Below are 27,501 nucleotides of genomic sequence, written 5' to 3'. Positions count from 1 at the left end.
CCTTCCCCAGCCAATTGGCCGAGGCCACGCCCCTTCCCCAGCCAATCGGCTGCCCCTAGACCCCTATAAAACCTTTGTGCTTTTGAAACTGCTTTCTCTCCCTGGTATCTCACCGCTGCTTTGGTACAGGTAGGGGACTGAGCTCGAGCTAGCTCGAATAAAGGCTCTTTTGCTTTTGCATCGGACTTGGCTCCCTGGTGGTCTTTGGGGATCACGAATTCTGGGCATAACAGAATGAATTATCTTCTTGAAAAGTCCCTCTAAGTAAATTAAGAGTTAAAAAAAAAAATCATTCACTACAAAAATAAATAAGGGGCACATGAGTGGCTCAGTTGGTAAGCGTCTGACTTCAGCTCAGGTCATGATCTCGCGGTTTGTGGGTTCATGCCCCGCGTCGGGCTCTGTGCTGACAGCTCAGAGCCTGGAGCCTGCTTTGGATTCTGTGTCTCCCTCTCTCTCTGCCCCTCCCCTGCTTGCGTTTTGTGTCTGTCTCAAAAATAAATAAACATTAAAAATAAATAAATAAAATGCCCCAAATGAGGGATCAGTGGAAGGAGTCCTTCCTGGAACTCGGCTGTAAACCGAACAGAGCAACATGCACAGACGGGAGGCTTTACTGAGCTGTGCCTCAGTGCCTTCTAAATCCTGGAAGTTCCTTCTAACCTCAGTGCCTTCTAAATCCTGGAAGTTCCTTATACTAGTCATTTCTACGTGGTGATAAAATGCTTCCAGATGCTTAGAAAGAACACTAGGAATCAGGACACAGGGTTCCAGCTCCAGCTGGGTGAACCAGCTGAAAGGTCCGCAGTCACTTCCAGCCTCCGTTTCTGTATCATATAAGGGACACAGAAGTGATCTGTAGGGTCCCTTATGATGTTTCTATCATGGTTAAGTGACCTGCAGTGTATTTGGTACTCTAATCTGGATTGTCATCACCATAGATTCCCATTTCTTTGTGTCCTAGGCTTAGTATAAAGCTTGGTAAACGTTCAATCAGTGTTAAGGGAAAGAAGTTTTTTTAAGCATGACCTTGGTGGTAATTAATAGGTAATGCTGAGAAGCATGGAGCTGATAAAAAACAATCAACGTGGAAGGCTGATCACACTTTTCAACTTCTGTATATGTTTGAAATTTTGTATAACTAAGGGTTAAATAAAGCAAAATCCAAAAATGCTTATAAATCACAGGAAAAATGCAAAGAGGCCTATATTTTCGTAATGAAGATCAGAAGTGAGATACCAGATTTTTAGATAAGTTTCTTGGTCTACAGAAATCTGAAATCTCGAGCAACAGTAACACATTGATGTGTCCTCACTTGGGTCCTTGGTTCCTCACTGAAGGCGGAGTCAGTGGAACTCTACAGAGTTCTTAACAGGGAGAAGCCTTCTGTGTATCTATGGGAGGATTTATCTGTCCCCTTTTGTAGGTTAAAAAGCAAATTATCATATCTTATGAGAAAACAAATCGTTTAAGTTGCAAGTTTTACTGCCATTATTTTTAAATTAATTTTTAAATACTCGAACTACTTTTAACATAATTGTGTATTCAGGTAGCATGTAATTTTTTTAAACTTTTTTTTAAAAAGTTTCTTAGAACTCGGACGAAGGAGTTTTCCTAGAGCACACCTGGAGAACTTTCTGCACAGACAGGTGTGGGACCAGTTGATGAAGTCACAACATTGTTCACTACTGCAAACACGGATGTCACAGACCCCAGAGAAGCTGACAGATGGACTTAACATGTTATGCTTCTCTCAGCATAAAAACACGGACAACTTCCACAGTCTGCCCTCCAGAAGACCGAACGATTCTTTTCCTAGGACTCTGCTTCAGGGACAAAGTGAGAGCCTGCCCCACCACCTCCACGAGGGTCCGACACCGGGAGCCTCTGCCCTACCTGCTCCAGGGGGCTAGCGGCACCCACCCCAGGGTGGACCTTCCGATGCTGGACGAGGTTGCAGTGATAAATAAAGTTCTTGCCACAGTCTTCACATTCATAAGGCCTTTCTCCAGTGTGAATTCGCTGATGCTTAATGAGGACAGAACGTCGGCTGAAGCTCTTCCTGCACTGGCTGCACTGGAAGGGCTTCTCCCCCGTGTGGATCCGGAGGTGATGGAAGAGCCCCGCGTTCTGGCTGAACGCTTTGCCACAGATGCCACACTGGTAGCGCTTCTCCCCGGTGTGGAGTCTCTGGTGCTGGAACAGACCCGAGCGCTGGCTGAAGGCCCGTCCGCACTCATCACACCCGTAGGGCTTCTCCCGGTGTGTGTCCTCTGGTGCTCGATCAGGATGGAGTTCTGGGTGAAGCTCTTCCCACACTCACCGCAGACGTAGGGTCTCTCCGCCGAGGAGCTGGCCCGCTGCCTCTCCCACCTGCCCTCCTGGTCACATGTGTCTGCACACTCAGGCCCCAGAAGAGTGTCACCGTTCAGTTTCTCAGGAACTTCCACAAGATGTTTCTTCTCTTTACAGAGCTCCCTCTTTGGGGCTGACTGCACACTCCAAGTCCCAGCCTCATCCCCTGAAACGAGAAATGGATCACATGAATGTCATGTTTCCAAACGGAAAAGAAAAAAGCAACCAGGAGGGTGGGGGGTAGGGGACACATAAGCACGGTTCTGTGTACTTCCCCCACCTAGACAAGGATGCCCGGACCTCAGGGAGAAGACACACTGAACTGTAACTGTCAGGGGACTGTCTTCCCCCCACCAGGCCGCAAGCTTCCCCCCACCACCCGTCCTTGCCGGTCACAGTGTCCTCAGGACAAACCACAACGCCTGGCACACAGCAGACGCTGAGCAGATGGACGGTGAGGGAGTGAGGGAGGCCTCTGAGGAAGTTCCAGTCCTCACCGATCTCCCAAAGCAGGCACACCTCCCGCGACCTGCACTGACGCGGCCCTTCCAAGGTTGGGGGCTGGCTGCTTGATGAGTCCTGGGCTGCTCCCCGACCTGCCTCCTCTTTCACCAACTCTTCCTGCTCACGGGCACAGGCTGGAACCTGCTGGAAATTAAGGACGGTTAGAAATCAAATGTCAGGGGGGTGCCTGGGTGGCGCAGTCGGTTAAGCGTCCAACTTCAGCCAGGTCACGATCTCGCGGTCCGTGAGTTCGAGCCCCGCGTCGGGCTCTGGGCTGAAGGCTCAGAGCCTGGAGCCTGTTTCCGATTCTGTGTCTCCCTCTCTCTCTGCCCCTCCCCCGTTCATGCTCTGTCTCTCTCTGTCCCAAAAATAAATAAACGTTGAAAAAAAAAAAAAAAGAAATCAAATGTCAGAGAAGACATCGTAAGGAGGCCTCCTCAGGCCCACTGCACGGGAAAAGAAGGACCAAGAAACTGGCAGGAACAAACAGGCAGAAGGATGGGGCACCCACAATAGACCACATCAGGCACAAAGAAATCCTCGTCCTCTTCCTCTTGCTGCACAGAAACCCCACACTCGTTCTTACAGCTACCGACCTCTGTCCTGCCCTCTCCCACCTGTTCTCCCGGCTCGTCCAGCTCCCGCTCCAGATCCTCCAGCACGGTCACCGCCTGCTCCCCGCTCTCCGGGTGCTGTCCCCGCACCCAGGCCTGGAGCTCCTCGGGCAGGATGGTCAGGAACTGCTCCAGCACCACCAAGTCCAACATCTGCTCCTTGGTGTGTATATCCGGGCTCAGCCACTGGCGGCACAGCTCGCGGAGCCTTCGAAGAGCTTCGCGGGGTCCAGGGGTCTCCTGGTAGCAGAACTGCCTGAAGCATTTACGGAAGATCTCTCTGCTATGCGGGTGATCTCTCCACGGGCCAGATTCCTGCCCAGAGGCACAATCCCCCTCTTCCTCTTCTACCTTTACTGCCAGACGTACTTCCTGCATCTCTGGAGTCTGAAGGACTGAGGCTGTGGCCATTTTAGGCTTCACTATTCAGAAAAAGAATCTATCCTTGATGACTCCCTTTGATCTTTTCTTCTGAAAATCCTAAAATCTAAAACATAATTTGCAGAGGAAAAAAAACATTAAAATGTAGAAAATCTTTTCTGCTCGCGGGCACTGGGGTATTTAGTGAAGAGCAGAGAATGCATGACGAACAGTAAGGACTTTGCAAATCCTGAGGCAGGTGATACAGGGGAAGGAAAACAGAAACAGAACACGTTCCCCAGAACTGCCCCCCCCCCCCACGGTTTTATTGAAGAAGGGACCATTTTGATCATCCGCAATGAATCAGCTCAAGTAACTCAGAATAAACTGAGTTTCCATTTGAATGGCAAGATCCTAGACGTGGCCTAAGTGTCATGCTGAATGGAGGTAAACGAGCATCATGGTGCCAAGTGGTCACAGAGGACGCTAAGAGTCAAGGAGAAAAGGGAAACAAAATGGAGAAGGGAGAAGTAAAGATAAAAGGACAGAATGAGGAGCAAAAGAAATGTACTGGGGAGGAGAGGCCAAGTCTGTCCAGTCGGGTGAGGTGTGGAGGAAAGAGTTCTGTATTTGCGCTGAGACCCGATCTTCCAGGTACAATCTGCGCGGGCCCATCTTTCTAGGGGATATGAAGATAAAATAAGATCATGGATAAAGAGCACGAGAAGCTGGCAGCTTGGTAAATCCTAAAGTATTGTAAATTACTACTATTGTTATTTTTCTTATAAATCTTATTAAAGGAATAAATGAACCCTAGCAATCAAAACACCATGGCAAAAGAATCAGAAAGTAGTCAAGAGATATTAAAATGAAAGAAATATTGTTCTGATATTTTAGAATTTTTTTTTTTTTAATTTGAGAGAGAGAAAAAGAGAGCGCACGTGTGCACACGGCGGAGGGGCAGAGGACCAGGGAGAATCTTGAGCAGGCTCCACACTCAGTAAGCAGCCCAATGCAGGGCTCGATCCCACAACCCTGGGATCGTGACCTGAGCCTACTGAGTTGGACATTCAATCGACTGATCCAAGCCTCTGGTCCTGATATTTTAAAACAGGGGTAGGGTCTGAGCTGTATCTTGTCCTTTAATTTCCTGGAAATTGTTTATCTTTGAGACTTTGAGGATGGACAGTGGACAGCAATGCGTAAAATAAAACCAGTGCTCATAAAGACACAAATGTCTATGACCACATAAAGCTTATGAAAGAATCTAAACCAGAATAGTAATTAATGAAAGCAATTTTCTGAAAGAATATTATGTAGCCTAGTGATTTCAAAGGATCATTTTTGGTCAGAGGCTTTCAAACTTTTTTGACCAGGACCCACAGTAAGAGCTATTTTATACTGAGACCCAGAACACATATATGCATGTGTATGTACATGAATGTATATGAGACACGCACACATATAACTGAAATAATAACTTCACAAAACACTAAGCACCCTTATTTATGTGATATGTATTATTCTTTTTCTAAATCCTGGTTGTTGTTTTTAAACCCCAAAACAAAAAACCCTGGTCACAGCCCACATGGACTTCATGATCCACATGAGTCATGACCTATAGCTTTAAAAGTTGCCAAATTTAAGTAAAATTATTATAATTCATTGTAAATATAAACCAACACTGTTCTTAGGTATTGGAATCCATCACAAAATAAAAAGAAAAACCAAGGAGAGGGTATTTAATTACAACTGAACATGGATCACTTACGAGTACAAGAGAAGTTAAATCTGCATCGCCAGTATTAGGCATACTTATCAAGAAAAGAAAGACTACCAGGGCAGGGAAGCATCGTTCTGGGTAATCTGCAAATATTATCCTTTCCACAAATTCCTAACATTTCTGGCTTCACTAAGTTTCGCAGGCCTAGGTGGGGAAGCCGCCTTTTAAACCCCACAAATCTAACTTCAGAATTCAGTCTTGAGCACTACACCACTCGTTCTCCTCTACGTGGGAAGGAAGACGGAAGGGGCCAACAGGGACAGACGGTAACATGCCAAACAGCAGCAAACGCTACAGAGAAAATTCAAGGTAAAGGAGATGGGGAGAAAGGTCTCCATTTCATGTGGGGCATCAGAGAAGGCCTTGCGGATAAGGTAACGTCTGAGCAGAGACTCGAGAGGTGAGTGGCGGTCACAGGACCCCGTGGAGAAGGATGGTTCCATGCAAAGGGAACCGAGTCCTTGGAGGCCGGAGCACGGCTGGGTTCTTCAAGCAACAACCAGTTGAACAATGTGGTGACAGCAGAGAGAGCAAAGGGTACAGTGATAGAGTCAGGTCGGGAGATTATGAAACGCCATGTGAGGGCTCTGCCTTCTAGTCTAAGACATGTGGAAAGCCATTGAGGTTTACAGTGGGGTGGGGGGTGGCGACGAAATGTTACTTACACTTAATATGAAAGTATAACCGGCTGCCGTGATAACAGACTATGGGAAAAGTGGAAGCAGAGACAGAAGCTATCTAGTCTTTGAGGGAGCGATGATTGTGGCTGCAAGCGTGGTCTGCAGGGTCTATTCTAGGGTGTGGAAGTTTGGGGTGCAAGTATCAAACAGGTAAATGAAGGACACGCGCTCTGATGTCACTCAGTTAACCGAACACAGGTTCAAAGGATTAAACGGCGACTCATGCCCTCTTGTTTTGTCAATCTTCTAGGCCCTGAAAAAGGTCTCCTTCCTATTTGCTGCCTGTCTGCTTTGGCTTTAAGTCAAAGATTTTCTATTCACAGAAAATGCAGCTGAAGCTTTGAGTTCTGCTCATAGAAAGTCATCTCCGCTCTGTGGTGTTTCAAATCTTTACTCAGTTTCATGAAGATCGATTTCCCTCTCTTCTCTGTATAGGCTCCCTTTCGCTTTCCTCCCGATTTCATTTCTGTCTGGTGGCCTCACACCGGCACATCTTTGCTGCTTTTTGAACCCAGTGCTGCCCTCCTGCTCACAAACATACAGCTATTAATCTCACTTAGGTTCACCACCCCATTGTACACACCTTCCTTGACTTACCGTGGGTCTACGTCCTGATGAACCCACCATGAGTTGAAAATATCATAGGCTGAAAATGCACTGAGTCCACCTAAGCGACCACACATCACAGCTTAGCCTCACTTACCGTAAACATGAGCCTACAGCGGGGCAAAATCACCTAACACAAATCCTGTTTTGTTGTTAAGTGCTGAAGATCTCATGTACCTTAGGGAATGTTGTCCTGACAGTGAAAAACAGAATGGTTATAAATGTATCCGTTATTTCTCACAAGCAACTCGAGAAAGATCAAACTCATAATTCGAAGTAGTATGAATGTGTACCACCCTTGGTCGGGGGACCATCCGTACATGCCAGGTAGAGAATTAGCATAATAATCTCCCACACTTAAAAGAACCACATCTGCATTTTAAAGCTGGTTTCTCCTAGAGTCTCAGCAAGCGTGATACTCCCAAATCTACCACTGCCCTCAGGGAGGAATGCTCTTTACCAAAGAAATACACGCTGCTCAAGATCAAGCAGCATGCAACCAAGTATGTCTTTATCGTAACGCACCCCCAAACCCTCTCCCCTGACATCACCATCTAAGGCCCCCACTACTTACTGGATGCAGCCACGGACTCTCCCCGCTGAGGTCACCACCTAAGGCCCCCGACTACTTACTGTACGCACTCCCAAGCCCTCCCCCCTGATATCACCATTTAAGGCCCCCGAAACACTCAAGCTCGGCTCAAGACCAGTCAGGTCTCTAGCTGCAACTGTTGGGCCCCTCTTGTTTTCCCATATTCCACATGCAAAACCTGCCCGCTCCACTCCGGCTTCTCTTCTCACTGTTCTTTAGTCAGGCTTTCCTCATCCCCGCTCCGTGTCCGTGGTCTTGCCAGCTGCACTTGTTCCAACCCTACCCAACCTCTGCACCTTGATTTGAATCTCACATCCTTTGAGGTCTTCCTCATGCATTCCAGCCCACCCTCTTCTTCCTTCCAGCTCTTCTATCATTTTGCCCCCAGTCTCTGTCTTGCAGTTAGCTCTCATAATTAAAACAAAATCCCAGAAGTACAGAATAGCCAATTCCTTCATCAAGCTCTACTCCCCAGAAGTAGACACAGTTAACGATTAGACTGTATCAGGGGTGCCTGGGGGGCTCAGTCGGTTGAGCGTCCGACTTTGGCTCAAGTCACGATCTTGTGGTTTGTGGGTTCGGGCCCCGCGTCGGGCTCTGTGCTGACAGCTCAGAGCCTGGAGCCCGCTTCGGATTCTGTGTCTCCCTCTCTCTCTGCCCCTCTCCTGCTCATGCTCTGTCTCTCTCTGTCTCAAAAATAAATAGAAACATTAAAAAAAAAATTAAAAAGATTAGAATGTATCTTTTCGTTGTCTGTGCATCTTTAATGTGTGCACGCACACACACACACTCACACACACACAACCTTTCCTATTCATCTGCAGTAAGTAGAAAGTGGTATAAGGTAGCAGATTTAGTTATGAATTCTGACTTACTAACAACGTGATCTTGAGCAAGTTACTTGACCGGTTTTTCTGATCCTCAATCTCGTGTACAAAATGAGGACAGCTCCTTTGCAAAGTTGTCAAGAGTATTACAGGAGACAGTGCATACAAAATGGTTCGGCGCAAAGCCTGGCACACAATAAACTTCCACCTTTTAAAGAAATACTGTACAATTTTTGGCTTCGGGTGGCTTAATCGATACCTGCTACCTACCCCTGGGGCCAAGACTGTAAGGTTTCCTTCCTATTGCCCAAAGCACAGCAAGGGTAAGTGGGCGGGGAAGCACGTGTTAACACACCACTAAAGTAGCTGTTTCACCAACCTTGCAGACATACTCTGGAAGACATCCATGTGTTCAGATAACACTTTTCTCTACTCTTAAATCCTAACCGGAAGCCCAGGACTCCTGAGGCCCGAAAGTGGGGAGGACCAGATTCAAACGAGGTAAGTAACCCCTGGGCTGTGGCCGTGAAGCTAATACAGAAAAGAGAACAGAGTCAGCACAGCAGGTTAAGAAAACGGCCTGGATCTGAACCCTGACTACACCCCTTACCAGCTGGTATGAGTTGGGTCGAGTGAGCGGGCCTCACTTTCCTTCTCGATGTTAGAAAAGGGGGCAGGAGAGGGCTGGTCCGTACTCGGAGCCTACCTACATACGTTATTACCTGGAAAGTGCTTTGAACAACGCCTGCCCAGAACGTACTACCTGCTGCTGAAATATTCGCTTAACAAACATGAGCAAATCGCGAGCGCCCCTGTGGGTGGTGAACCAGACCCCGAGAGGCCGAGAGGAACGCTCCTCCGTCGGCGCCTGTCCCCTCATCCTACTATGGGGACGGAGACGGCCCGCGGCGCCCGAGCTCGGGTCCGGCCGGGACGCCCCCGCCTCCCGCACCCGGCCCGGTGACAGAGCTCACACACCGGCGCGGCCCGACTCCGAAGCTCACCGAGCATCCGCGGGAGGAGAGGCCACCCCGCCAGGCCCCACCGCCTCCCGGTCCTTGACAACCACAGCCCGCACAGTGACCGGCTACAAAGGACGGAAGTGCGTCACGCGCGCCACCTCCGGGACGGCGTTCCGGCCGCTTTCCTTCTAGCGAGCCCGGAGGTCTCACGCCTCTATGGTCGCCCCGCCGAATCGGCTCCACAGATGGAGTGAGGCGCTGGGAGGTGTATTCTGCCCCGCGGGGGCAATGGGACAACAGCCAACATAGTGTTTAGCCCATATTAACTTATTCATTCTGCATTGCAACCCTGTAAGTTAGATACAGTTATCCCCATTTAACAGATGACGAAACTGACGCACGTTCCCTCTGCATTTGTTGCCATTCCTGCAAAGAAATCATTTTTGTGCACTTTACTTAATTGCACGAGATATTCCAGGTTCACTTTATATATTACCTGCCCTAGACCTAGAATCCACCATTGTTCCATAAAGCATGAAGCTCTGGTTCCTTTTCTTAAACCTGCTGGCTGGTATACAGAAACCAGCCCATAAGCCATGGGTAGTAGGATATATCATTGCTTCTAGGCCTTATCAGTGAGTATATATATATAATTTTTTTTCCTTCAGGATTTTATCTCATTTTTTATACAATTTTTAAAGTTTATTTACTTTGAGAGAGAGAGGGAGCAGGGGAGGGGCAGAGAGAGAGAGTCCCAAGCAGGCACGGAATTCAATGTGGGGCTCCATCTCACAAACGGTGAGCTGAAATCAAGAGCTGGCTGCTTAAGCGACTGAGCCACCCAGGTGCCCGGAAAGTTACACATGATTTTTGACTGCACAGGGGTCAGAACGCCAATCCCTGCCTTGTTCACGGGTCAGCTATATACTCATGCCCCATTTTCATTAGTTTTAATTTATCCTGTCCTTCCTTCCTCTTTCCTTCCTTCTCTCCTCTCCTTTCCCTTGCAAAAATAAGCACCTGCCTTCTTTACCTCCATAAATTATATTATATACACTCTTTTATACCTTGCTTTATCACTTATTAAAAAACCTGGAAATTATTCTAAATTTGTTCATTGAAATTTTTTTTTTTTTTTTTTTTTTACAGTGGCATAGTACTCCATCGTGTGGCTTTTTCAACTAGTCTTTGAGGGATAGGTATTTGGATTGTTTCCAATATTTTATTTTATTATTTTTTTTTTAATTTTTTTTTCAACGTTTATTTATTTTTGGGACCGAGAGAGACAGAGCATGAACGGGGGAGGGGCAGAGAGAGAGGGACACACAGAATCGGAAACAGGCTCCAGGCTCTGAGCCATCAGCCCAGAGCCCGACGCAGGGCTCGAACCCACAGACCGCGAGATTGTGACCTGGCTGAAGTCGGACGCTTAACCGACTGCGCCACCCAGGCGCCCCTGTTTCCAGTATTTTAACAAACAATGCTGCAATGATCAATGATCAATGAAGAAACAGAAATGAGAAGTGAGGAGAGAGAAAGGGAGGTGTCTTTGTAAGGGCTGTATTACTTTGCACTCTGAGAATGACTGTTTTCACATAGCCTCCCAGACTGTATGTTCTTAAACATTCAAATTTTGTTAATATGACAGGTCATTAGGTATTTCTTATGCAATCATAACCCCAATGATTAAATCCTTGTTAAAAATGGATTCATAGTATATTATGAATAATTGAAAAAGTTAAAGATAACAGAAACAAAGATATTCCATGCTCATTAACTGCAAGAACCAATATTATTAAAGCATGCACACTACCCAATGCAATCTACTGATTAAATGCAATCTCTAACAAAATACTAAAAACATTTTTCACAGAACTAGAACAAATAATACTAAAATTTGTATGGAACCACAAGACCTTGAATAATCAAAGCAATCTTGAAAAAGAACAAAGCTGGAGGTATTACAATCCAGATTTGAAGATATACTATAAAGCTGTCATAATCAGAACAGTGTGGTACTGGCACAAAAACAGACACACGGATCAATGGAACAGAATGGAAAACCCACATATAAACCCACACATATGTGGTCAATTAATCTTCGACAAAGGAGTTAAGAATATCCAATGGGGTAAAAGACAGTCTCTTCAATGAATGGTGCTTGGAAAACTGAATAGCTACATGCAAAAGAATGGAACTGGACCACTTTCTTCACCATACACAAAAATAAACTAACAGATTAAAGACCTAGATGTGAGACCTAAAACCATAAAACTCCTAGGAGAAAACATAGGCAGTCATTTCTTTGACATTGACCGTAGAATCATTTTTCTGGATATGTCTCCTCTGGCAAGGGAAACAAAAGCAAAATTAAACTATTTAGACTACACCAAAATAAACAGCTTTTGCACAGCAAAGGAAAGCATCAACAAAATAACAAGGCAATCTACCGAATGGGAGAAGATATTTGCAAATGATATATCCAATAAAGGGCTAACATACAAAATATATAAGGAATTTCTATAACTCAGCACCAAAAAGGCCCAAATAATCCGATTAAAAAATGGGCACAGGACCTGAATAGACACTTTTCCACGGAAGACATTGAGATGGCTAACAGACACGTGAAAAGATGCTCAACATCACAAATCATCAGGAAAATGCGAATCAAAACCACAGTATCACTTCACACCTGTCAGAATGGCTAAAATAAAAAAGACAAGAAATCAAGAAATAACAAGTGTTGAGGAGGATGTGGAGAAAGAGGAATCCTGTACGCTACCGGTGGGCATGTAAATTGGTACCACCACTGTGGAAAACAGTATGGAGGTTCCTCAAAAAAAAATTAACAGAATTGCCACATGATCAAACGGAAGGCCTTCCCACATTCATCACATTCATAGGGTTTCTCTCCAGAGTGGATTCTGTGATGTCTGTTCAGGTCAGAACTTCCACTAAAGGCTTTCCCACATTCATCACATTCCTAGGGTTTTTCTCCTATACGAACTCGCTCATGTCTGGTGAGGTTTGAACTCACTGAAAACCCTCCCACAGTCAGTGTGCTGGTTTAAGGAACGGCATCTCCAATGAGCGAGTCCTGTGCTGTTACTGAAGGTTTTACCACGTTCGCTCCTCATAAGCTTCCTCCCCGGTGTGATTTCTCTGACATCTAAGAAGGACTGAGTCTTGACTAAAACTTTTCCCACACTGATCACACTAATATCGTTTTTCACCCATGTGAATCAGGGGCACTTAAAAAGCTTTGTTTTGACTAAAGGCTCTCCCACTCTTCACATTGAAAGGGCTTTTCCCCCGTGTGGAGTCTCTGACATCCAACAAGACTGATGCTGTGCATGAAGCTTTTCCCACACTGATCACATCTGTGTGGCTCTCCTTCCTCTGAATTTCCTTGATGCCTGCCAGACCTGTACTTGCATTCATGAAGGTCTCCAAGATGGGTCCCCTGGAAACTGGTCCTGCCTCTGCAGATTCCACAGAGTATCATCTTCTGTGATTCCATTCCTTTGGACACTTCCTGCCTCCCAGCCAATGTCCCAGCCTTGGGCTTGGTCTTACTATCTAAACTAGGACATGGATGGGGCGCCTGGGGGCGCAGTCGGTTAAGGGTCCGACTTCAGCCAGGTCACGATCTCGCGGTCCGTGAGTTGGAGCCCCGCATCAGGCTCTGGGCTGATGGCTCGGAGCCTGGAGCCTGCTTCCGATTCTGTGTCTCCCTCTCTCTCTGCCCCTCCCCCGTTCATGCTCTGTCTCTCTCTGTCCCAAAAATAAATAAAAAACGTTGAAAAAAAAATTTTTTTTAAACTAGGACATGGATCGTTCCAATGTCACTTTCTTTCCAAACTTTTTGTTATGGAAAATTTTAAACATCTATAAAAGTAAGCAAAATGGAAATGTCACCTGTTTCAGCTGATGGACTATTACACCCCAAGGGACCGTTTTTCTCTTTTGTAGTCATGTTCCCCCAACAATCAATAAATATCTCTTCAGCTCAGTTAAGGAAGGAAAGTACTAGAGAGGAAAGGTGAAAGTGGTACTTACCAAGGTAGGACAGAGAACAATATTTACCAAAGGGCACAGATTATTAAAATGTTTGTTAAAAGTCTAAGTTTATAGGAGGTGCCTGGGTGGCTCTGTTGGTTAAGCATCAGACTCTTCATTTCAACTCATGATCTCGTGGTTTGTGGGATCAAGCCCCGAGTCAGGCTCTGCACTAACAGCACAGAGACTGCTTGGGATTTTCTCTCTGTTCCTCCCCAGCTTGTGCTTGCTCTCTCTCTCTCAAAATACATAAATAAACTTAAGAAAAAAGTCTAAGTGTATAAAGAGCACTTTAAACTGCAATCAAATTCAATTATAGCAGAAAAGCAAAAGTGTATTCATTCTATTGCTTGGAAAGAAAACTTCCTCTTAATCTTCCCCCAAATAGGGCACTCCTTGGAGATTCAGTGTAAACTGATAATTCCCTTATATTAACTAAGATATGGAAAAACAGTTTTACTGAAATTTGGCCCGAGGGAGATAAATGTCCCACCAAACTCATTAACATGAAGATTCTACCTCAACTCAAAGGAAATACCGGAAAAGGTCTGATTTCTTGGCTGTTCTGGTCACTCTATTCCTATTTTCTGGAGATTGTGAAGGGGATCAGGAAACTTTGTCAGTGGGAAGCACATCTGACATGCTGTGTATGAAGTTCTTCCTGACATGGAGAGAATGTGGGAGGGAAAAAGGATTGAAAGTAGACTGGAGTAACATGCAGGGGAAGGTATGGGCATGTAAACAGGAAGGAATTTAATGTGGAAGAAGATAGGAGCAGTGCAGTCAAAGCGAAAGGTTTAAAAGGTGGCTCTATCCTAATGGGTAGAGAAAACTTAAAAAGACAGGATAGGGCAAGGCACTGAGGAGGCCTCTGTAAAGATCATAATGGAGAGATAATATAAGAAGCCACTGAATGATGTGATAATTCCACGCTTTTTTAATGAAAAGCAAAGATGAGTATGTTAAAGTAAGTAAGTAAATACGTAAATAAAAATCTTTTGCTTAAAAGGTCAAGAATACCGGTTATACTTTGCAAATAGAAAGGCAGATGAGCCAGGGAGGATTTTGGGTGAAATCATGCATGGCCATCAGTCTTCTTGGATACTACTCCTGATTAAACTGTAAAGAATGGCTGTGACTGGCCAAGCAGGAACCCTGATCCACCTTTCCAGACAGATCCTCCTCTTTCTCACCTCTCTCTAGGGAATGGGGCTCCAAGGTCATGCTGGGGGGGTGGTCTCCACATGCTGGAGCTGATCACATGGTGACTGGCAGCCGGCCCCCAGGGATGTCACTTCCTCCCAGAGCACTTCCTGTCCATCTGCTTGGAATGCGCCCTGGGGACAATTAGGGACCATGGGGCTTGGGAAGAAAGTGCCCTGAGAACTAGACGTAAAACCTTGGGAAGTACTTCCCATGGAGCCAGGACAGGGAGAAAGGACTCAACAGGCTTAGAAGGAGAGATGAGGCAGGAAAAGGAACAGACAGAAACAATGATGCAGGACAGGGACAGAAGCTCATGGCTGCCCTCACGGCTCTCCTACTGACCTAACCGGTAAATGCTGCACTTTGTCACCACAGAACATGCCTCTCTTCCCACCTGCTCTCCGGGCTCGTCCAGCAACCGCTCCAGATCCTCCAGCACGGTCCCCGCCTGCTCCCCGCTCTCCGGATGGTGCTCCCGCACCCAGGCCTGGAGCTCCTCGGGCAGGATGGTCAGCAACTGCTCCAGCACCAGCAGCTCCAGGATCTGCTCCTTGGTGTGTGTTTCTGGGCTCAGCCACTGGCGGCACAGCTCGCGGAGCCGGCGCAGCGCCTCGCGGGGTCCAGGGGTCTCCTGGTAAGGGAAGAGCCTGAAGCGCTGGTGGAAGATCTGACTGGACTGGCTGTTCAGCTGCAAGTCAGTTTCTTGTAGGTAAAAGTGATCTTCCTCCACCTTTACCATCGCAGGTCCTTCCTGTTGTCCATCTTGGATAAGATCTGTAGCCATTTTCTCTCAGCTGGGGGCGAGGGGAGGGGTCCGCGAAGACGGCTCTCTGCTGCAAGGAGATTCCCCTTCACAAAATGTAGGAAAGTGCTAAGATGAAAAAGTGCCACCAGTTAAAAAGGAAAATCTACAATTTAATCTACGTTAAAGGCTGCCCAGAACACTTTGAGAAAAAGAGGACAGAAAAGATTTTTGAAGTTTGGCTATCAATGATTGATGTAGATGATTTGAGGAGTTGACATTCTTGGTAATGGAATTTTTTTTTTCTAATGGAAATTTCTGACTATTTTCGAAATTAAGGTTATAATCCTTTTCCTACCAATCTTTCCTGTGCTCACTCTACTCCAATTAAACCCTTTTCAATTTTATTAAATTTTATTCAAGTTTATTTATTTTTGTTGAGAAAGAGGGAGAGCACACACAAGTTGGGGAGAGACAGGGAAAGGGGAGAGGGAATCCCAAGCAGGCTCGGCCTGCTTTGCAAACAGCACAGCGCCGGATTCGGGGCTCCCCTCTGACACTCCGGACAGCCCTGGGGAGGGGAGCCGCCGGGGCGGGCCCTCGTGGGTCACCAGGAGACCCGTCTCCTGCATGCGGGGTCTTACCCTCGGCGCGGCGGGTCCGGAGCTAAGTCGGTGAGCTTGGGCTCACTCACCCAGAAGCCCAGAAACCCCACTTCCGGCCGGCCTATAACCCGGAAGTGCGCCGTACCGCTCTAGGAGTTCTCGTCTCTGTGGCTCCCGCCGGCCGGAAACCGCTGCGTTTTGTCCCAGGTGGTCCCGCGTGGCCTGGGAATTGGCAGAACCAGGGCTCTGCCGGGTCAGCACCTGGCTGGCTGGTCCAGAAATGACCGTCAGTCTGGAGATACTGATTTTGTTCTTCTTCCACTCCCCCCCCCCCCCCCCACGGTTTTCCTCTTCCTCTCTCCACCTCTGCCATCCCGAAGTCTACACTTCCCCTTGTCCCTTTCCGCATTTTCCTCCTGGCTCGTGTGATCCTATATGCAGACGCATGTTCAAGTGCAATTACAGACGGGCACTGTGGTGTTTAACCGGTCGGTTAGTTTTGTGCTATGGATTGTGGGGGAGCAAGAATACCTGTTGCCCTAAAGATCCTTCTAGCCCAACAAGAATCAAATTGACGGATTGAAGGGAGAACATCAAATTTAATAGTATACGTGAGGGGAAGCCACACAGACATGAAATTCCAAAGACTGGCAAAATGAGGCACATATGTCATTCTCAACTAAAGAGAAGGGGTCGGAGTCTGAGACTCCAAGGGAAGGAATGCAGTTCACCAGATGAAAAAGAGTTAAGTGTCTGGTAAACAAACGTTTTCACGACCGCTCAGAAACAGTGGGAAATAGAGGAGGACCCTGATCAAAGAAGCCTTGCCAGGTTCCTCTCTCCACCATGCCTACTTCATACCATAGTGTGGTTGTCCATGGTTGTCCGCTCTTCCGGGAGCAGCTCTTCTACCTAAATTCTTTTTAGGTAATTGTGGGGGGCGGTAAAGAGCTTTTCCAGAATCTGCTGGGTTTCTATTGCTTTTTAACTCAAAATAGCCTTCACACCTAGGAGGCCCATCTTGGGACAGCCTGCCCTTGGTCCCTACAGGATCCAGTTACTAAATCTCTGTGTACCTCATTTCCTTATCTGTAAAATAAGAATAACAGTACACATACCAGGCAGTTATCATGTGTAAAGAGCCCCTACAGCCAGATAGATCCTTCCAAGTCATCTGGAATAATTTTTAAGCATTATTTTTAATGGTCTTAAGACATTTATTTTAATAGCTAATTTACTATCAATAGCATACTAAAATATATTTCTTTTTGTTTTGGCGTTTCTTTATTTCTAAAGAGAGATAAAGCACGCAGGAAAGGGGCAGAGAGAGGGAGAGAGAGAATCTCAAGCAGGCTTCCCACTGTCAATACAGAGCTCAACTCAGGGCTCGATCCCACAACTGTGAGATCACAACCCCAGCTGATATCAAGGCTTGGACACTTAACTAACGGAGCCACCCAGGATCCCCCTTAAAAATATTTCTTTTTTGTTGTTGTTGTTATAATGAACAAGTCTGCAATATTTATTCTTTTTTTAAATTTTTTAAATGTTTATTTATTTTGAGAGACAGAGAGAGACAGAGCACAAGTGGGGAAGGAGCAGAGAGAGAGGAAGACACAGAATCTGAAGCGGGCTCCAGGCTCTGAGCTGTCAGCACAAAGCCTGACTCCGGGCTCAAACTCATGAACCACGAGATCATGACCTGAGCGGAAGTTGGCTCTTAACCAACTGAGCCACCCATGTGCCCCTGCAGCATTTATTCTTATGCATGCCCTCCTCACAGATGATTTTATTTCTAGTAAAATTGCTGGGTAGAAGAACATATATATTTTTAATAATAACAGGTCCTGTTAGATTGCTTTCCAAAAGGCTGTAACCACCTCATATTTCAAAGAACAACAGACATCTTAGCTTTTCCAAAATGAGGACAAGGATCCCCTCATGTCACATGGGAGCGAGAAGGTTTTCCCAAGATTATCCTCTAGTCTTGGCCCTCAAAGCTCTTTCTCTAGGGTCCTGTTGCCCTCCAGATAACAGCACTAAGCTAATTTACATATTCCAACTATTTCTCACATTTAAAAAATGTTATTTTCTAAAACCCATCAGCTTCTTTCATATACCTATCACATTTCCCAGCTTGTATTAGCAGAAGGAGCCAGGAACCCACGTCAGTTTGCAACCTTGTCTGCATTTTTAAAAATTTGTTTGTAAGACCAAGTTTTGTCACATAATGGTATATTACCCTATATTTCCCCATACATAAACTATCTGTATATTTATCTATTAGCTGTTGCTTATCTAGTGATTGCAGGGTAATATATATATTATATAATTATTATATTTTGCATAGAAAAAAATATAATATTGGCTACACTTTCAAAACCACAACTTTACTTTTTATGTTTATTTTGTGACATACATCTTTATCATTTCTATTCATCTTGTTTGGTCTTACATTCCATTTATTCAATTGTCATAAATTCAATTCCCTTCTACAAATGTGACAGAAAAATATATTATTTTTAATGAAAAGCTTTTTAAAATGTTAACTTTTTGATTCAAATATAATTTGTTATAATTTATACTATGAAGAATAGACCCAAATTAAGTAGTTACCATACCAACTTTTTGATTCACATTTAATTTGTTGCGATTAACAACACCTGTTGTAAATGTGTTTTTTATGAAGGTGCTTATTTTCATAAGCAAAGTGTGAGAAAAAGAAATATATATTTGGTCTTTGTCCCCAGTTCCTGACACAGAACTTGTGTTTTCCTGAGTGATAGGGGTGATAGGAGCATCTTTTATTATTCATAACAAGCCCTTCCAGTCATACTTGAGTTTATCCTAATAACGTGATTCATGGCCTCAGGATGAAGGGGCTGGTTGCCAGAGGGAACAACCTCTATTGAGGGTTGGAATTTCTGGCCCCTTCCCTGGATTCCCCAAAAGGGAAGAGGCTGGAGATTGAATCACTCACCAATAATTTAATCAATCATGCTTATGTAGTGGAGCTTTCATAAAACCCCCTAAACAATGGGGTTTAGAGAGTTTCAAGTTTGGTAAACACATTGAGGTGCTGGGAGGTGTCATGCTCTGAGAATGAATGGACATCCTACCCACCACCCCTCCCTGCCAAGCCTCACCACATGCACCTCTTGCATTCAGCACTTCCTAGGTGGTTTTGTTTTGTTTTGTTTTTTTAGTAACAAACTGGTAAAAGTAAGAAAAGTGTTTCCTTGAGTTTTATATACTGTTCTGGCCAATTATCAAACCTGAGGAGGTTGTAGAAATCCTTGACTTAGTTTGTGGGTCATAAGTATAGGTGCCCTGGACTTCTGAATGACATCCAAGGTGGAGGCTGTTTTTGTGGGACTGAGCCCTTAAGTTGTGGAGTCTATGCTAACTCTGGGTAGTTAGTATCAGAATTGAATCGAATTGTAGGCCACCCCATTGGTGTCAGAGATTTGGCTGGTGTTGGAAATAAACCAACATAACTGGTGTTAAAAGTGGTGTAGGTAAATATAGCACATGAAGGTTTTCTTGAGTTGGCTTTTGAGCACAATTCTGGAGAAACATATATTTAAAGGAGGATATATTTCAGTTTATTGTTGAGCTTTTCAATTCAGAGTAAAGCATCATTTTCTCGTATTCTTTTGGACAAAATGGCACTCCTCAGAAATCTCCCTAAAGCTCCTTTAACATCCTTGTTCCTCAAGGTGTAGATGAATGGGTTGGCCATAGGAGTAATAACACAGTAAAACAGTGTCAGAGCTTTAGTAAGGTCTTGAGGGCTGTCCCCTGAGGGCTGCATGTAGATGTAGATGCCGGGGCCATAAAATAAAGACACCACCAGTAAGTGTGATGAACAAGTGTTGAAGGCCTTAAGTCTCCTATCAGCAGAAGGGATTCGAAATACAGCTTGGGCAATACAACTGTAAGAGACAAGAATCATGGAGAGGGGTCCCATTATCAGAAAGGTGGCCACCACTGCTAAAGTGACCTCATTGATTGTGGTGTCCGTGCAAGCCATCTTAATAAGCCCGGGCAGCTCACAAAAGAAGTGATCTAGCTCCTGATTCCCACACAGGGGCAGCTGGACTGTGAGCGTCGACTGCAGCAGTGAATTTGCCAGACCAATGAGCCAGGCTGAGCTGGAGAGCTGCTGGCAGTGCTTGTGGTCCATGATTACAGAGTACCTCAGAGGCTTACACACAGCCACATAGCGGTCTAAGGCCATGATGCCAAGCAGGACACATTCAGTACAGCCCAGCCAGTGAAATATATAGGCCTGCACCATACAGCCTATATAAGTGATGTTCTTGTTGGAGCCTCCCAAGTTGAACAGCATTTGGGGTACAGTCGTGGTGGTGAAACAGAGGTCCAAAAAGGAGAGGTTTGTGAGGAAGAAATACATAGGACTTTGGAGTTGGGAATCTAGTTGAGAAACCAGAATAATAGCAATATTTCCCAACAGCGTCAACGTGTAGGAAATCAGGAGGGCAAAGAAGAGAGGGAGATCCAACCAAGGGTATTTGGTAAAACCCATAAGAATTAAGTCTTCTGGAAAACTTTCATTCATGTGCTTCATTGAATTTTGATGGGAGACACCTGCTAAGATCAAGGAAGATAAGGTTGATTTTAAAACCCCAAGTTAGCAGAAGTTTTGAAGACATGAGAAAAAATATACTTTTATGCGAGACATGTGGGGGACACGCTCAATATAAATCATAACATTAATGAATATCATAATTATAATTAACATTAGAAAGTAACATTTGAAAAGCCCTTTCAGTAGAGAAAGTGCTTTCAAATCTATATCTATATCATCTATATCTATATCTATCTATATCTATATCTATCTCTATGTATCTATATCTATCTATCTATCTCTTTCCTAAATCAAAGCACTGTGTGATAGGTTAGTGGACATTAGTGGTTGTGGCTCTTCTGTATGATTAAAGAAGCCATTGGGAGGTGGGCAGTGTATTCTTCTCCCAGCAACCTTGAGCTAAGGGTACGTGTGATCTACATGTGGTCAGTCAGACTCTTCTACACAGGATTTGAATCTTGGTAAAATGATGCAAAAGAATGGGGAGGAGGAAACGGACTGTCAGAGCAGGTGCCTCCCTGACTGATGTCCCATGTGACAACATTAAAGGATATATCCTTCATCGTCTTTCTGGAGTGGGATCTTGGCTGTGTCTTGCTTCCCTTCATTTCTGCTTGTTGATCAAGTTTTGTTCTTCTTCTTTTGCCTTGATGCTGTAAACTACCACTCTTCCAATATCTCCTTTCTGCTTAACTTATCAGAATCATTATCTTTGTTTACGACCAGGGACCTTGACTGAAACAGAAAATGGTACCAGAAAGTGGGTTGAAACTTTCTGCAGGTCTCTCGTAAGTCAGGGCACTGAGGAGGAAAGAGAGGGACTCCAAGAATTGGAATGAGAATATAGGTGGCATCCAGATAAATCAGGATGACAGGATCCCAAAGACTTCCAGAGGGGAAAATATGCATATGAAGTCCAATAAAATAAAAAATGGTACTGAACTTCCTAACAGCAACCATGGAAGTGAGAAGGGAAGGGCGATGATTTTAAAATTCTCAAGGAAATGATTTCTAACCTAAAATTCTATTCACAACCGAGCAATCAAGTATGAAGTTAGAAGAAGACATTTGAAGGCATGAACAAAACCCCAAATGCCATTTCCTAGGCACCATTTCTTAGGGAGTTATTGGAAGCTATGTACCTTCAAAATAAAGGAGAGAACAAAACAATAGGACGACCCCAGGAGACAGGGAACCTAGGATGAGGGGCAATCCCATAACAACAGTAATGGGACGTCTTGGGAACGTGTTAGAGTACAGCAAGGGTTGAACAGCATAGCTCCAAAAATGAAAAAAATAAAAACAACAAAAAAAAAAGGAATTTTGTACCATCTGCGATAGAACTGAGAGTTTCAAGCAGCTGTGGTTCATTAGATGATTCCATCATTACTAACGTTTACACAGTCACGAAAGCGTAAACCCTCAATGCTGCTGTAACTAAACAGTGTGATGTGTGAATACTCGGAGGGTGAGGCATAGAGCGCTCTCTCTCTCTGTCTTCTCTCTCTCATTTGCTCTTCCTTTCACTCTCTCTTTGTTATGTAAGGGTTAAAGTTTCTCATTTTTCATAGTAAATAATAAACAAATCATGTTTAAAGTGAAAAAATCCAAATAGAATGAAAGCTGGTTATTAGGAAATATGGGTGAATAGAAGAAAACACCAAAATTATTAAAAATGTGTTGGGGCGCCTGGGTGGCGCAGTCGGTGAAGCGTCCGACTTCAGCCAGGTCACGATCTCGCGGTCCGTGAGTTCAAGCCCCGCGTCAGGCTCTGGGCTGATGGCTCAGAGCCTGGAGCCTGTTTCCGATTCTGTGTCTCCCTCTCTCTCTGCCCCTCCCCCGTTCATGCTCTGTCTCTCTCTGTCCCAAAAATAAATAAACGTTGAAAAAAAAATTAAAAAAAAATGTGTTACCTCAGGCGAACAGGAATCAAGAGTGAGGAGTGATGAGGAAGGTTTTTCGATGCGAGCTCATAGTATTCTTTTTTTTTTAACTTTGAACATAAATGAAAATTAAATGAAAAGGGATGGAAGGGGAGCTTGAGATCTCTAAGTGATGGCAAAGGGCATTAGAGAGAGACGCATTTTTTTGAAAACTGGAAGCACGCACTGATGATGCAGCCTAGGATGCATAGACTGGTGCAATGGAAAACCAGGTTGTAGAAATAACTCGGGTCCAGGATACAGAAAATCTTGAATATGAGGTTAAGGGGTCTGAGCAAATCAGGACTTTTTTCAGAAGGCCTGTGAAAATGACGGGAGGGGCACTCCGAACATTTACTAGGGCCGCAGAATGAGGGATTGAGGGGAGGAGACTGGAAACTGGGGGGTCGTTTGGAAATTTGCTGCAGGAGTCCAGGGAGAGAGGCTGAGAGTGTCAGCTAGGAAATGATCAGGAGCCAGGTATGTGTGCAAGACAGAGGAAGCAGTGGAGAGAAATCTGAAGTGTTAGTCCGAGGTGCTGAGAGAATGGAAATGCAATGAACAGGAAGGGGCTTGTATGTGAGGATTGGTACGAGTATGTGAGTTAACCAAAAAAGGCATCCTAAAAAAAGGTAAATTTAAAGCCTGGCCTGTAACAATGGGTCCTCAGGGTCCAGAGGATGAATTCTGCTTCTCAAGTCACTTCTGTGTCAACTTGACCAACTTCCCATTCACGAAGTGTCACACAACCACCTGAATCTACGGTTAGGACGCTTTGTTGCTGCTATTTCACCACCAAGGACAGATATCAGGGCAGAGGCAGTGGTAAGGGAACGTGTCTCCGAAAACAGAGGACAGGGGCACCCAAGGTGGCTCAGTCGGTTAAGTGGGCAACTTTGTCTCAGGTCATGATCTCGCTGTTCGTTGGTTCAAGCCCCATGTTGGGCTCTGGGCTGACAGCTCAGAGCCTGGAGCCTGCTTCAGATTCTGTCTCCCTCTCTCTCTGCCCCCCTTACTCATGCTCTGTCTCTGTCTCTGTCTCTCTCTCTCTCAAAAATAAATTAAAAACACAAAACAGGGGCGCCTGGGTGGCGCAGTCGGTTAAGCGTCCGACTTCAGCCAGGTCACGATCTCGCGGTCCGTGAGTTCGAGCCCCGCGTCGGGCTCTGGGCTGATGGCTCAGAGCCTGGAGCCTGTTTCCGATTCTGTGTCTCCCTCTCTCTCTGCCCCTCCCCCGTTCATGCTCTGTCTCTCTCTGTCCCAAAAAAATAAAATAAATATAAAAAAAAAAAACGTTGAAAAAAAAAAAACACAAAACAGAGAACATAATAAACTACACTTGCCAGGAAGTTCCTACATCTGCATATGAAATGGCAGAGGAAAAGAATAAAACAAGATCCCACAGCATCCCCTCCCCCACCAAAAATCCTCAATACTTTGGCTTATTGGTCATTGTTCACAAGGTTTGATCTTCACATTTATCTTCAGAGTATTGGCCTTTAGAGAACTGATTTTTAGTGACACCTGCTCTCTTTCCTCCTGTCTCTTAGACAATGGGATCTTTTGCACATAATTCTGGACTGAAGTGGATACACGCTAGCCATTGGTCTGGCAGAATGAGAATTCATTTAGCTCATGGGGTCGCCTCACCACGCTTGATCTTGTTCACAGTTTGGAACCTTCACTTTCTGTCTCAAAACAAAATAAAACTGAACAATACCCATTTCCCTCTTGGCTGGTGTGACTAGAAAGAGACATCACCACAACATACCTCTTCTCATTTGAACTTGTATTAAGCAGGTGTCTTTAGCTATAGAAGCTTTTAGTCAGGAGAAAGATTGCAAAAGGGTTGGATCCCAAAAGTCCTGGGAGAGGGAAGCAAGCACGACTCGGCTTCAGTAAGAGCCACTAAGGGTCTTGATCCGGCAGGTAGGGTGAATGTGTTTCCTGAGGCCTGGGTTCCAAGTCTGGTTCAAAGGCATATAAAGCCAGTTCTCACCCATTATGCCAGTGGCCCCTGGGGGCGGGGTGGGGCACATCCCTGGCAAGTGAATCTCCCTGGAGAAACAGCATCCATCTTTCATTTACAGTTTGGGTTATGATTATAGAGGGCATCACTGCCTCCACTCATTAGTCCCATCATAATAGCAAGGGGGAGTAGGATTTACCCCAACAATTTGCAGAAAGCATATATTGCATTAATGATGATGATGATGATAGTAACTTCATATATCCTAGACGCTTTACACGAATGTTCTCATACAGTGCTCCTAACAACTCCTCGAGATGGGCACTATGAATGTTCTCATTTTATTTTATTTTTTAATGTTTATTTTCTTTTGAGAGAGAGAGAGAGAGACAGAGTACAAGCAGGGGAGGGACAGAGAGAGAGAGAGAGAGAGAGAGACGGAGACACAGAATCTGAAGCAGGGCAGGCTTCAGGCTCTGAGCTGTCAGCCCAGAGCCCAACGCAGGGCTTGAACTCACAAACCAAGAGATCATGACCTGAGCCAAAGGTGGACACTTAACCAACTGAGCCACCCAGGCGCCCCTAATGTCCTAATTTTATAGCTGAGGAACTTGAAGTTTAAAAAGGTGTAATTTGTCCAATGTACCCAAGGCTCACACATTTCCAGAATTCAGACACCAAGTGAATTCTTTTTTTTTTTTTCAATGTTTATTTATTTTTGGGACAGAGAGAGACAGAGCATGAACGGGGGAGGGGCAGAGAGAGAGGGAGACACAGAATCGGAAACAGGCTCCAGGCTCTGAGCCATCAGCCCAGAGCCCGACGCGGGGCTTGAACTCACAGACCACGGGGGCTTGAACTCACAGACCACGAGATTGTGACCTGGCTGAAGTCGGACGCTTAACCGACTGCACCACCCAGGCGCCCCTGACACCAAGTGAATTCTTTGCAAATGTCATGAGTAAGCATTGGTTTTCTTATGTCTGTAGTGTTTAGGATATGTGTTTATTTGGTCTTTTCCACCATATTGGAGGTTCCTTGGAGACAAGGCTCATGTCTTTCTCAGCTGGCTTCAGGACGGTGTTAATCAAATTAAGTCTTCCTTTTATTTCCTACAAAGGCTGGGACAATTTCCAGCTATCTCCATTATGATATGGGAGAATATGTCAGACCAGGTCACTCCTCAGGACCAGGCAGAACAGAAAAAGCAATTTAAAAAGTGTTTTAAAGGCCAAATCCTTGCTAACTATATGACAACACTTTTTTTCTCAACACTTTCTTCACATCCACAAAGCTCCCTTTTCAGCAGGTAACACTTTCGCAGCTCTTAGATGCCGTCATGACGAAGTTGTTACTCAGAGCTCAGCCACACAGTTCTCCCTCTCCTGCTTGTTATGGGCTGAGTTGTGTCCCCCCACCCCCGCCCTTCCAACTCATAACTCATATGTTGAAGCCCTAACCCCTAATGTGCCTATATTTGGGGATAGGGTCTTTAAGGAATTAATTAAGATGAACTGAGGTCATAAGGGTGGTGCCCTTAATAAGACTGGTGTCCTGATAAGAAGGGAAAGAGCTACCAGATCGATCACAGTGTCTCACTGTCTCTCTCTCTCCTTGAAAAGCCATGTGAGGATTCAGCAGGAAGGCTGATGTCTACAAGGTGGAGGAGAGGCCTCACCAGAAAACCACTCTGATGGCACCTTGATCTTGGACTTTTAGCCTCCAGAACTACGAGAAGATAAACTTCTGTTGTTTAAACCACCCAGTCTGTGATATTTTGTTACAGCAGCCCCAGCTGACTAATACACTATGTTTAAATCAAAAGAAGCAGGGGATGAGGAGAGCTTGTCCAGGGCAAAAGAAGATAGATCCTAGGAGACAGGCCCGGTTTGTTCACAGGGCCTGCTCATTCCTCATGGAGAACTTCTTACATCATTTCCTGAGGTTTTGTTTTACATTTTCCTCTTCCATGATTCAAACATGAGTTGAGCAGTCGTTCACTGGGCAAGAATTTTCTCAAACAAACAAACAAACAAACACCAGAGTTATCTCCTGCTCCCAAACCCATTGGACTAGGTTTGAGATCAGTCCAAGTCACTTAACTTTGTTCAGCTCTGTGACCAAAGACTTCATTATTGACTCTAATAAAATAGAAGACATGTATCATGAGAAAAGCATGGGTTCTAGAATCAGACAGACAGGCTTGGGTTTGACATTGAACTTTGTCTTTAACTATGTGTCTGTGAACATCATCGAGGCTGTTTTCTCATTGACAAAGAGCTATTTATTACACGTGTTCGACAGGATTGGTGGGTTAAGAGAGGGTGGGTCTGGAAACACCTGGAATATTGTAGACGTCCCACAATTCGAACTTGATGATAGGAGGGTAAGTGGATGTTTGTGAACCAGCACGAAAATGCGAAGGGCATACAGCCACCTCCCTCTGGGTTCAGCTCTGTCTGTAATATTTTAAGCTGGAGTTTTGCAAAGGTAATTGCTAAAAGTACACACAGCTGGGTCCTTCACCAAATTAAAACCTCTGGGGATGAGTCCCAAGAAACTGTTTTAACAAGTTCCCTAGGTGACTCCAGTGCATACCCAGCTTGGCAATCCCTGCGTTGTCGGATCGTTCTGCGTTTTAAACTGCAGAACTGAAGTTCAGTTTCCCGTGGGGCCAATTTATTTAGTTCCTTGGGGACTAAAAGCCTCCCTTGAAGACTGAAGACACATAAGAAAATATAAATTACTATTTTATAATTTAGTAGTATTTGGAAAATCACATGTAAAACATACCATGCTGGGTTTTCTAGAATCACTAATAAATTCTGTGGGAGTTCGGAAAAAGGTTTTACGAGTTGGGAACATTTATATTCTCTCTCCCCCACTCCCTCGCCACGTCCCTCCCCCGCAAAAAGCGAGGACACGGAGGAGCTTCAGCAAAGTAGGGAGTTGCCGATTTCTGTGTTTCTCGCCTCTGAGAGTCACCGGAGGCCCATTTCTATTGATTCCCTCTCTTACAGTTGTTATCACTTTGATCATAAAGGAACATCACTTTCCCTTGAGAGTGAGAATTTCACAGTCACAAGTGCTTTACGAGTGATTG

At 45.1% G+C, this 27,501-nt stretch overlaps 3 protein-coding genes across 4 annotated transcripts; all 3 read right to left on the bottom strand.

Moving 5' to 3' along the window:
* Nucleotides 1-1,181: 1,181 nt before the first annotated feature.
* On the bottom strand, nucleotides 1,182-3,884 carry ZSCAN23 (zinc finger and SCAN domain containing 23). The gene is given in 4 exon segments (XM_043590588.1): nucleotides 1,182-2,258; nucleotides 2,261-2,521; nucleotides 2,853-3,000; nucleotides 3,477-3,884. Coding segments are annotated over 4 exon segments (1,260 nt in total). The 3' UTR covers nucleotides 1,182-1,815.
* LOC122489082 (zinc finger and SCAN domain-containing protein 23-like) lies at nucleotides 3,849-16,016 on the bottom strand. 2 transcript variants are annotated; one of them, XM_043590593.1, is made up of 3 exons: nucleotides 15,935-16,016; nucleotides 14,943-15,419; nucleotides 3,849-3,960 (listed from the first exon to the last, which is right to left on the bottom strand). In XM_043590593.1, exons 2-3 carry the CDS (start codon nucleotides 15,330-15,332, stop codon nucleotides 3,913-3,915), a joined length of 438 nt encoding a protein of 145 aa, XP_043446528.1. In that variant the 5' UTR covers nucleotides 15,333-15,419; nucleotides 15,935-16,016; the 3' UTR covers nucleotides 3,849-3,912. The 2 variants fall into 2 exon arrangements, with proteins under 2 accessions (XP_043446528.1, XP_043446529.1); XM_043590594.1 differs by having other exon boundaries at nucleotides 14,943-15,397; nucleotides 15,935-15,997.
* A 3,504-nt stretch (nucleotides 16,017-19,520) lies between these two features.
* LOC122490244 (olfactory receptor 2B11-like) lies at nucleotides 19,521-20,486 on the bottom strand. The gene has a single exon (XM_043592842.1). It carries the CDS (start codon nucleotides 20,484-20,486, stop codon nucleotides 19,521-19,523), a length of 966 nt encoding a protein of 321 aa, XP_043448777.1.
* Nucleotides 20,487-27,501: the final 7,015 nt, after the last annotated feature.

This window comes from Prionailurus bengalensis, chromosome B2 (genome assembly GCF_016509475.1).
Source record: "Prionailurus bengalensis isolate Pbe53 chromosome B2, Fcat_Pben_1.1_paternal_pri, whole genome shotgun sequence".
Classification (NCBI taxonomy): domain Eukaryota; kingdom Metazoa; phylum Chordata; class Mammalia; order Carnivora; family Felidae; genus Prionailurus; species Prionailurus bengalensis.
The sequence above is the reverse complement of the archived record's forward strand: the minus strand, read 5'-3'. Positions and strand labels throughout refer to the sequence as shown.